This window comes from Schistocerca americana, chromosome 8, assembly GCF_021461395.2.
Source record: "Schistocerca americana isolate TAMUIC-IGC-003095 chromosome 8, iqSchAmer2.1, whole genome shotgun sequence".
In the NCBI taxonomy this organism is placed as follows: Eukaryota; Metazoa; Arthropoda; class Insecta; order Orthoptera; family Acrididae; genus Schistocerca; species Schistocerca americana.
Window position 1 is genome coordinate 311,871,426 of NC_060126.1, and position 12,188 is coordinate 311,883,613.

General features: G+C 37.2%; 1 protein-coding gene across 1 annotated transcript in view; it reads left to right on the forward strand.

Annotated features, from left to right (window-relative positions):
* The first annotated feature begins 4,537 nt into the window (after positions 1-4,537).
* Positions 4,538-12,188, forward strand: part of LOC124545333 (sodium channel protein Nach-like) — a 150,602-nt gene continuing 142,951 nt past the window's right edge. Inside the window, exons 1-2 of the mRNA XM_047124233.1 lie at positions 4,538-4,735; positions 4,920-5,120. Of these exons, the coding sequence (XP_046980189.1) occupies positions 4,623-4,735; positions 4,920-5,120 (314 nt within the window). The 5' untranslated portion in view covers positions 4,538-4,622. The remainder of the gene's footprint in view (positions 4,736-4,919; positions 5,121-12,188) is intronic.

Below are 12,188 nucleotides of genomic sequence, written 5' to 3' on the forward strand. Positions count from 1 at the left end.
TACTGCAAGTACTATGACAGTTATGCGGGAGATGAGAAAACTTGGATTTCATGGTAGAGTGGCTGCTTATAAGCCACACATCAAGCTGGGAAATGCCAAATGATGCCTTGCTTGGTTTAAGGAGCATATAACATTTGATGATTGAAGAGTAGAAGAACATTGTTTGGTGTGATGAATCATGGTACACAATGTGGTGATCCGATGGCAGGCTGTGGGTATGGTGAATGCCCGGTGAATGTCGTCTGCCAATGTGTGTAGTGCCAACAGTAAAATTTGGAGGCGGTGGTGTTGTGGTGTGGTCATGTTTTTTGTGGAGTGGGCTTGCACCCCCTGTTGTGTGTGGCACTATCACACCACAGGCCTACATTGATGTTTTAAGCAACTTCTTGCTTTTCAATGTTGAAGAGCAAATCGGGGATGGTGACTGCATCTTTCAACATGATCGAGCATCTGTTCATAATACACGGTCTGTGATGGAGTGGTTACACAACAATAACATTCCTGTAATGGACTGGCCTGCACAGACTCCTGATCTGAATCCTATAGAACACCTTTTGGATGTTTTGGAACCCTGACTTCATGCCAGGCCCCACCGACTGACATCGGCACCTCTCCTCAGTGCAGCACTCCGTGAAGAATGCTGCCATTCCCCAAGAAACCTTCCAGCATCTGATTGAACATATGCCTGTGAGAACGGAATCTGCCATGAAGGCTAAGGGTGGGCCAACACCATATTGCATTCCAGTATTACCGATGGAGGGCGCCAGGAACTTGTAAGTTATTTTCAGCCAGGTGTTTGATACTGCAAGAAGAATTTGACAGAGTGCTGAAAGACCTAGGTCAAAACAAGGTCCTTGGAGTAGACAATGCTCCGTCAGAACTACTGCCATAGCAAAACTGCTCCATCTTGTGTGCAAGATGTATGAGGCAAGCAAAACGCCCTCAGACATCAAGAAGAATATGATCCAATTCCAAAGGAAGCAGGGTGTCAGGGGTGAATATCACTGGGTTATCTGTTTAATAAGTCATAATTGCAAAGTACTAACATGAACTCCATACAGAAGAACGGAAAAACTGACAGAAGCCAACCTTGGGGAAGATCAGTTTGGATCCAGAGCAATGTAAGAATGTGCAAGGCAGTATAGACCTTACAACTTCTCTTAGAAGACAGCTTAAAGAAAGGCAAACCAAAGTTTGTAGACTCAGTAGAAACCTTTAACGCTGTTGATTGGTTCACTCTCATTGAAATTCTGAAGGTGACAGGGGTGAAATACAGGGAATTAAAGGCTATTTACAACTTTACAGAATCCAGACAACAGTTATAAGAGTTGAGGGGCCATGAAAGGGAAGCAGAGGTTGAGAAGGGTGTGAGATAGGGCTGTAGCAAATTGCTAATGTTGTTCAATCTGTACACTGAGTAAGCAGAAAAGGAAACCAAAGAAAAATTTGAAGCAGGATTAAAGTTCAGGGAGAAGAAATAAAAACTTTGAATTTGCCAATGACACTGTAATTCTATCAGAGACAGCAAAGTCCATGGAAGAGCAGTTGAATAGAATGGACAGCATCTGGAGGGGAGCTTATAGGATGAACATCATCAAAAACAAAACAACAATAATGAAACATAGTCGAATTAAATCAGATAGTGCTAAGGGAACTGGATAAGGAAATGAACACTAAAAGTAGTAGGTGAGTTTAGCTATTTTGGGCAAACATGCGATGGCCAAAGTAGAGAGGATATGAAGTGTAGAAGGACAACAGCAAGAAATTGTTTATGAAGAAGAGAAATTTGTTAATATTGAATATAAATTTAAGTGTTAGATTGTCTTTTCTGAAGATATTTTTCTGGAGTGTAGCCATCTGTGGAACTAAAAGGTGGATGATAAATGGTTTAGACAAGAAGAGAATAGAGGCTTTTGCAATTTAGTGCTACAGAAGAATGCTGAAGGTTAGATGGGTAGATCATATAACTAATGAGGAGGTACTGAATAGAAATGGGAGACAAGAAACCTGTGGCACAACTTGATAAAAGAAGGTATCAGTTGATAGGACACATTCTGAGACAGTAAGGGATCACCAGCTTATTATTGGGGAGATGTGTGTGGGTAAAAATTGTAGAGACTAAAAGATGAACACAATAAGAAGATTCAGAAGTATGTAGATTGCAACAGTTATTAGGAAGGATAGACTAACACAGAGATCTGCATCCAACCAGTCTTCGGACTGAAGACCGCAATAAGAACAACAACTACTTTAGTTATTTAGCTATGAGGATCAACATTCTTTCAAAACTTTGCAATATTTCATTCCTGTTTGTGCCTGTTGACAACTCAGTGCCTCAGTTATATGGTAAGTGCTTACCTTTACTATTCCATCATTTGTATTCCACTTCTGACTTTCCAATATCATATTAAATCTTAAGCTGGTTTGCTGTAAACTAGCTATAGATCTTTTCAGCTATAGAATGAACTGTGTGTGGTGTACTCTAGTTTGAATCCTTGTTTTATTTGGCTGTGTCATCAACAAAAATTACATTCTTATATAGCTCTTCAGAGTGTTTAGAAAGCTTTATATATAGATTAAGAAAAAGATTGGATTGAGCATTAAAACATAAAGAAATAGTTTTACTAATTCTGAGTTGAGTTCCATTCCTGTATTCCTGTTATCAATGTGAATCCACTTTGTCATGAAGGTGAGATCACTTCCATCAAAGAGGGATCTCACTAAAACCGTAGTATTAAAGTTTCCCTTATAGAATCTTATGATATTTGGCAAAGATCACAGCATAATTTTTCATATTTAGCCCTGATAGGACATCACTTGTGAGATAATACATGGGTGCCTTAATACAGTCCTTTAGAAGAGTGTGAAACTGTTTAACAAGTTCCGCTAAATATTTTATTGTAGGCTAAGAAATCTGTAAAGAGAAATTATATATGATTTTTTATTCCCATGGATATAGTTAAAGAATATGTAAGCAGTTTTGAAATACATCTTGAATCAGTGGTTAATTTCAGAGACATCTCAAAGGTAATCTATCACATCAACACAACATTTTAACAGTATACTAGAAACACAGTCATAGTAAAAAGTAATTTAATTTCATTTCTTGATTTTTACCTGTCTTCTGAAGTAGGCTGTTTCTCTCTCAAGACACAAGGGATTAACGATGCTTTCCTCCTGATTCTATATAATTTTAATCATATCCACCTTACATCTAGACAAATTCAGATTTGTGTAAATGTATGTTAGAGGGAAATATATTTCTAGTGTTCTTGCAAGTTATCTCTAACTGTGATTCACAATATATCTGTTGTGCAGTATTTTTGGATTAATATAAAAACATTTCTGACTGGCATGCTTATTGTTAATATTTGTCCTTCCCTTTAAGACAAAGTAATAACTTTTTGTTTTTACAACTAAACCTTTGAAGCTATTTTGGTCTAAAAACAAAATTTCACTGGCTGTTTCACTGTGTTTTTCAAAGACTATTAAGAATTTTATTTTGGATCACCTAAAGTTAGACATCAACAACCTAATGTGTCTTTGATCAGTATTGTTTCACAGAAAGTCATTAAATCAAAGAAATCTCCAAAAAACGACATTGCATCAATGTCTTCATATCATTGTTAATAAACCTTCGTAATTAATTTTTTAATCTGAAAATAGTAAATAGTATTGAGCTTGTACACTGCCAGTACTACTAGCCTCTCTATAGAACCACTAAAATGACACAGCATTCAAAGAGTTGCATAGATGCTAAGATTCACATTGAAAATAGCTGTTGACATGATCAATTGGTATGTTTTAATATTAAACATAACCAAATTTTGTTTTGGTTCAGGTTGTGCCTAGGAAATATAAATTTTATCAAGTTCATAACTTGACAAATGATAAATGACTTTGCTTAGTCAAATAAAATGTTAAATTTAATGCAGAAAGAAGGGATTCATTCTACATGGAGCTCTTTCTTATTGAAATCATCCTATGGACATCTGTGTATGCCTATTAAATTTTATATGTTGTTTCTTCAGTTATTAGAATTTAGAAATTTTTGACATGTCGTTCTTATTGTTATATACTTTTTAACATTCCTAAAGGATGTTTTGTTTTTGCCAATGATTAATTACATTTCACTAATCATTTATCTGTGACATAAATTATTGACAAAGGTGTTTATGAGATGCATTTAACACTACTTAAAGTCTGTATGTCATTATGCTGATTATAAAACAAAACTTTACTATTTCGTTTGCCAATTTATTGATTCTCTATGCTTTTTCAAGTGTACTCAATTGAAAATGTATCAGGATAGCATATAATTGTGTTTTATTCCTCAAAAGAACTTTACATTTGGCTCATTGATTTCTTTAGTGTACCTTGCAGGATTGCATGCTTATCATGTTGCATCACATTAGTACTCAAATGAAACATCATGCAAGCCTTAAATGCTCTTAGTTGTGAGATAAAAAATCCATTAACTGTTCAGTGGTTTATATAAAAGCTAGCTGTTAATATGCAAATGCCTACTGTATGTAGCTTAAGACAGAAATTTTCTGTGTATTGTTGAAGTTCATTCTTATAAAATTAAATAACTCTCACACTAGCTAGTCTTATTGCAAGAGATGATTTTCCGGGTATCAGACATTTCCATCCCTTGGTTGAAGGAGTATTTAGCAAACAGTTCTATAAATGGCCTGAGGTATTTGTCAGGAGGACAGTATCACTGGACAGAAAGGTAAAACAGAACTTTATGTATTACTGTATCTGAAGGTACTTAATCAATAAAATTTTATGTAAAAATGTGTTTAAATACTTTCACAAATAATGGTTAACTAATGATTTGTATTGCTTGATTTATGGAATTTATGTGCTGTTATTTTAAAAGAATGTAAGCTGTTTATTAATTAATCTTCCCACAGGGTGTTTTGGTTCATAGCTGTGACTGTTTCATGCTATTATACTGTCATATTTACACTGGCTTCATTCCATGCATACAAGATGCATGCTGTCAGTTTCACTACTGAAACAGATTATCTTCATTGGAACACAAAATTTCCAGCATTTAGTGTATGTGAAATTACTGGTGTAAACGATGTGAAATTCGGTGCACTGGCATCAAAGTAAGAATTTGTATTTATTTTTGTTATTGGCTATCTGGGAATAATGTTACTTAGCATTATTTAAGTAGTGCACGGGTATACAGAAAATAACACTCTGTGGTGTTGAGAGGGAAATTATAATTAGGGACCTGAGGATTTACACCTACAATTCTGGGGAATTGTTTAATTCTGTGGAAGGCGGAGCTGTAAGATACTCATTGTTTCATTTTTTCTACGTTATATTGAGAAGTAGAGATAGAAAACTAAGAAAACAATAGATTATAAAACTCATATATAAAAACAAAGATGAGGTGACTTACCGAACAAAAGCGCTGGCAGGTCGATAGACACACAAACAAACACAAACATACACACAAAATTCAAGGTTTCGCAACAAACTGTTGCCTCATCAGGAAAGAGGGAAGGAGAGGGGAAGACGAAAGGAAGTGGGTTTTAAAGGAGAGGGTAAGGAGTCATTCCAATCCCGGGAGCGGAAAGACTTACCTTAGGGGGAAAAAAGGACAGGTATACACTCGCACACACGCAAATATCCATCCACACATGTGTGGATGTGTGGATGTGTGGATGTGTGGATGGATATGTGCGTGTGTGCGAGTGTATACCTGTCCTTTTTTCCCCCTAAGGTAAGTCTTTCCGCTCCCGGGATTGGAATGACTCCTTACCCTCTCCTTTAAAACCCACTTCCTTTCGTCTTCCCCTCTCCTTCCCTCTTTCCTGATGAGGCAACAGTTTGTTGCGAAACCTTGAATTTTGTGTGTATGTTTGTGTTTGTTTGTGTGTCTATCGACCTGCCAGCGCTTTTGTTCGGTAAGTCACCTCATCTTTGTTTTTATATATAATTTTTCCCACGTGGAATGTTTCCTTCCATTATATTGAGATTATAAAACTCGTTAGATATGGTATTGATGTATTCAAGCATTTCCTTAATTGGCTATATCATTCTTGCTTTTTCAAAACAATGTTTCAGTCTCACTCTTTTAACATTTTTTATAGTTTACATTTTAATGGAGAGGCTCAGGAATGTGGAAGAATGTTAGAAGATAAATTAATGCAATGCTACTGAGAAGCTTGTATTGTAAAATATACTTATAAGTAATCATGGGTTGTTTTTGTCTGCTTAGTTATATTCTACATTTGCATAATACAGGGTAGGCGCACTCAAGAAAGAAAAGATTCAAAATTTGCACTCTATTATGTAATTCTCATTTTAACACAGACTGAATTTTCCATTAGCAGGTTACTGTTATTAACTCAAATTTTTGTAAGTAAAGTCATACCATTTCAGCTGCAGTACTGAGCGAGTGAGTAGCTGTGTGTGGGTATGATGTTGGTGTGGTAGTTATCTGTCTGACAAAGCCACTTGTCCATGGTTCAGATTGGAAGTCACTTGCTGGCACTTTTGCCACTTTTTTGTTATTTCAGTCTTTGACAAGATTTTGTGTAGTGAATAATTGCAAGTTGCGGCATGATTAGTTGTGAGAGCCAGTGCAAGAGCTGGCAGAGGCCAAGAACATATCATCTGTAGTATTATCATAAGCAGGACAAGCACTGTGATATTAAAGTCAGCTTTTGAGATGGGAACTGCTTCCCTAATTATAGACACATCTACTTTTTAGGGTTTTCAGAAACTCTTGAACAAGAAGCAAGTGTTAAAATATACACCCATATATGAGAAAATGCATTGTTAATAGCCTCTCAGTTTGTCACAGTCATTCTTGGGAGAAGTGAGGAAGAAGTTGTCATGTATATGACTTTTGCATAAGTTGGAATATTATGGAATTAGGAAAAAATCATCATATGTTTCACTTTGTATGTAGAAAGTAGAAAAGAGAAAAGTGTCTGAACCTGACTGAGATGTAAAGTGGGAGGTGCTAGAAGGTTCTGTCCTGTGTCTGTTGCTTTTTAGGGTGTATAAGGTGTGATTAAAAAGTAATGGGAATTTTTTAGTTTTGTGGGCTTGATATACATTGTATTTGTTAATTTTTCAAAATCTTTTTGGTACACATGTTCCTGATGTATATTTGCATTTTCAGCTGTTTTGAATATTCAGTTTATTGTTGACACTCAAAAACATTATACATGTTTTTGAGTGGCTGGCAAAAGTGGTTGAATTTTGACCAAAAATGGTATCATGTCAGCATCACTCAGTAATTACTGAATGAAGTCAACAGTGATCAAGGACTTCTAAAGAAGGTTATACCAGGTGACGAAACACAGATATATGGAATACAGCCAAAACCAAGGCTCAACCATCTCAATGAAAACTGGCTTAAGAGCTAAGAAAAAAAATTGACAAGTTTGGTCAGATGTTAAGGTTCTTCTCACTGTTTTCTTTGATTACAATGGAATAGTGCAGCATGAGTTCCTGCCTCATGGCTGTACAGTCAATAAGGAGTCCTACCTGGAAGTTATGTACTGTTTTTATGCAGCAATCCAAAGAAGATGGCCAGAACTGTGGCAAAACCACTTGTGAAAAATTGCATCATGATAATGCTTCTGCTCACATCATAATGCCTGTTCATGATACTTTTTAGCAAAAAACAAAACCATTATGTTGTCTCAGCCATTGTATTCATTTGATGTGTCACCATGCAACTTCCTTTTATTCCCAAGGCTGAACAGAAACATGAAAGGATGTCATTTTGCCACCATTGATGAGATAAAAACCGAATCACTGAAGGAGGTGAACACCATAATTAAAAGTGAGTTCCAGAATTGCTTCCAAGATTGAAAAAAGCACTGACACAAGTGTATAATATCTGAAGGGAATTACTGTGAAGGGAACAAAGTTGATGCTGATGAATGAATAAATATTCTTTAAGAAAGACAACAATTCCTCTCAGAGACTGCTGGCCTCAGCAGCCAGAAACTATGGTCATGTGTGTGTGAGTTGTGTTTGCATAAGGATATGCATTTATGTTGTGTATTTCTGATGAAGGCCTTGTTGGCAAGAAGCTCACTTTCTGACAGTCATTTTGTTGTGCCTATCTGTGACTCAGCATCTCTGCTATATGCTGGCTACCAAGTATCCTTTTCATAACATTGAAAGTGGTGATGATTGGATCTTGAAGGAGACTGTTCAAATGGACAGTATATTGCAGAACATAACAGAAGATCAAGAATATCAGAATGAAACTAACTTTGAGGAAACTGAACAAACTGTTGAAGATGTCAGAGGCCATGACTTTAGAAGAAGTGAAGAACCAAAACCTCTGCAGAAAAGCAATAGAATAACAACAAAAATGTAATAAAAGAAGAATTTGACTCTCTGTCATCTAATGTAATTTGGACTTATACATGACTTCCAGCAAATAAGAGTCATTGACAGTAAGTGGGCACTCAAAGTAAAAAGAGATGCATGTGGAAATACTGAAAGGCTCTTTATATATGTGCCATTTTCCTATATCATGGAATGAGACAGTACATGAAATTATAACAGAAGGGTAATGTTAGATAAAATGAAACATATATGAATTGTAAGCAGACACAACAACCCATAAGATTAAATAAACATAATCAAAAATGTAACCCAGGAATTAGCTTAATTTTTTAAATTTTTCCAGTAGTTCCTCAAAATTACAAAAGGAGTGAGTCATGAGGAAACTCTTCAGTTCAGACTTGAAAGTGTATGGATTACTGCTAAGATTTTTGAATTTCTGTGGCAGCAGATTGAAAATGGATGCAGCAGAATATTGTACAATTTTCTGCACAAGAGTGTAAGGCAAGTTTAATTACTGAAGGTTGTGCTTAGGTAAAATGATATGACTATGAATAGACATATGCGCTTGTTGTCTGACTCACAACATTGAGAACTTAACTGAGTGTAGTGAATGAATATGATTTGTTTACATAAGAAATAGGTGTACATAATGTGTTTCTGTTTGGAGAACTGACTGAAGAAATATTTATGAAAGTTTCTCAAGATGTAAAATACTCAGAAAAGGCTTGTGGGAAATGGGGCAGCAGCAGTGTGATAACCAAATAGTGACACAACATAGAGATATGATTTCCCCACTATTTATTAGTAAGCTTATATACATGACACATGTAAATGAGCATGCAGAGCATACTAACTCCTACTGCCTCACAGGGCAGCAATGCTCATTTCCAGAGTCAGGGATGCTATGCTGCCATAGATCCCCCCCCCCCCCCCTCCCCCCCTCCCCCCTCCCCTGCCCATAGTAGAGAGCACGTGAGGAGAGGCTGCAGTGGGGCATCGCTTGTCAGAAGTGACATAGGCAGCTGCGTGAGGGTAGTGAACTGTGCTACGAAATCTAGGTGGTGGAATCTCCTGTGTGCACAATCTGTCGACGGGTTGCAGAATGCATCTGCCAGTGGGTGGCGGTCTGTATATATGGGAAAGGGTCTTCCCTCAACATCATCTTGAAAGTGATGGACAGCTTCATATATGGCTAGCAATTCATGCTCAAATGTGAACCATTTATTCTGGGTGTTGGTATGTTTGCACAGGAAAAACCTGAGCGGCTACGTGAGTCCAGCGATCTCTTACTGTAAAGCAGCCCTGATAGTATGATCTCTAGCATTGGATGCAATTATTAGATGTGTGTCTGTTGATGTGTGAGCAAGGGTTGTAGCTTGTAATAGATATTCTTTTATTTTGTAAAAGGCCACCTACATTTGCAGTGTCCAATCAATCAAGACATCATTAACCAGATGTTTTCTTGCCACGCAGTGCTTGGGTCAGTGGTAGAAAAGCTTTGTTGGCAATTGGTTTCGTAGAAATTTATGACCTCCAAAACCCTACACAGCTCTTGGTAGTTGTTGGGAGATGGGAGGAGGTTATTATGGTCAGTTTTCTCAGGAGTAGGATGCACTCCAGATGCACTGCTGTGATGTACAACAAAGGTTGCATGGGGTTTCCAAAGTTGGCACTTGTCATTTATCAGGATCCTGTGAGAGACCAGCTTATCGAGGATGATATGCAGGTGGTCATCATGATCTTGCTTGTTTATCAAAAAGATTATGATGTCATCTACATAGTCATAACAACAAGACAAATTGAACAGTACACTATTAATAAATTTTTGCCATGTCTGTGTCACATTTTTCAATACGTACAGCATGTAGTGGAACACAAAGAGACAGAGTGGTGTGATTATTGCAGGTTTTGGTGTCTCTTCATCTGCCATCAGAATTTGTAGGTATGCTGCTTTGCAATCAATGACGCTAAATTTTTACCCCGGTCATGACATGGGAAAAATAGCACAAGTTCAGAATGGGGTTCTGTCAACAATTGTTAAGGTGTTGAGGTAGTGGCAGTTGCCATGTAGGTGCCAAGTGTCATTCTTCTTAAGAACTAGTTTAATTGGGAAGGCTCAAACACTGTCTGATAGCCAGACTATGTCAGCTCACAAAAGTTCATGCACTGCAGATTTAGGCGCTTTAAGTTTATGGGGAGATAAACGATGTGGGCACTGACATACAGGGGAACCTGGTGTGGTTGTAATGTGGTGGACTGTATCATCCCCTATGTCACAGATTGTAAGTTGGCTAATTGGGGAGCATGGAGTGAGTCCAGAAAGCAGGACGCAATGTGGCTCACCATTGTTGTTAATGTCACATGGCATTGTCTCAGGAGCGCACTCAAGTGGAGGTTGTGACACTTCACTAACCTGAGAAGCAGCACCACAGTAGTGATTGGTGTCAGGATGATGATGGTAATTGAGATGCTATTGAGCTGCATGTAGTGATGCAGTGGCATACACGATTCACCTCCATAGTAGTTAATTGCTGAGGTGTGTGACATCATTGTCACAATGTAATGATGAGTACTTAGCTGCTTTTAAGCATAGCTGGTGATAAGTTCTTTACTTTGTAGCTTCAGGTCAAGTGGTGTGTCAAGGGGTGACAGTGTGACCAAGGGTGTTGCAGTACCAGCAGGTAGTGTACGTTGACCGCACCATGGATCAAATGCTGGCCATCCCATTGTAGTAGGAAAGTGCAGTTTAATTCTCGATGGCATAACTCGCATGGCAGATTTTGACTTAACAGGAAAAACATGGTGTGATATGGAAAATTGGAGTCATATCTTTGGGTAATAGGGTACTGGCAGTGTGATAGTGGAAGAGTGGCACAGCATATAGATACAATTTTCACAATATTTATTAGTAAGCACACATCCATTAACACATGTAAGCATTTGAGCATACAGAGCATACTAATTTATACTACCTCACGAGGCAATGATCCTTATTTACAGAGTCATGGATGTTATGCCACCATAGACTTGCATGCAAACTCAATAATGGTTTATATATGAAATGAAGCAGGCACCAAGAACTTCCAACTTCACATTTGACAATTTTCTGAAGGAAATCTGGTTTTGACAATCCAAAGTTGATTTATGTTGAAAGCACAGATGATTATAATACTTATTTGTTGCTGTATGTAGATGATTTCCTAATTGCTGGAATCATAAAAGCTAAATCACCAATATTAAGATGAAAGAAGTTAAATTTTGAATTTTGAATGTGGGAACTCGGAGAACCAAAATCATTCCTTGGAATAAATATACAGAGGACCAATGACAAATGTGTATTAGTCAACATGTTTATCTCAAAAACTCATTGAAAAGATTCAAAACGAAAGACTGCAACCGTATGAAACACCAATGAAAGTCAAATCCAGTGAAGATGCTTGTTGTGACAAGGTCAGATAATAAACTATACAAGAATTAGTAGGTTGTGTGCTGTGTGTAATGACAGCTACAAGACCAAACATAAGTTCATCAATTAACTATTTTAGTACACATCAAAATAAACAAACAGAAGGTTTGAGATGAATTCTTCCATTTATTAAAGAGCACTTCAAGTTGGTCTATGTTACAAAAAGGGAAATTCAAATGTTCTTCTCTGCTGTGTTGATTCTGACTGGGGAAGTGAAGAAGACAGAATATCTATAACAGGATATGTACTCCAGGTTTTTGGAAATACTTTTTGTTGGGCTACAAGGAGACAGATATGTGTTTCACTATCTTTAATAGAAGCAGAATCTCTGATAAGCCAAAACATTATGACCACTGTTCACCACAATGATGGATGCTGCCTC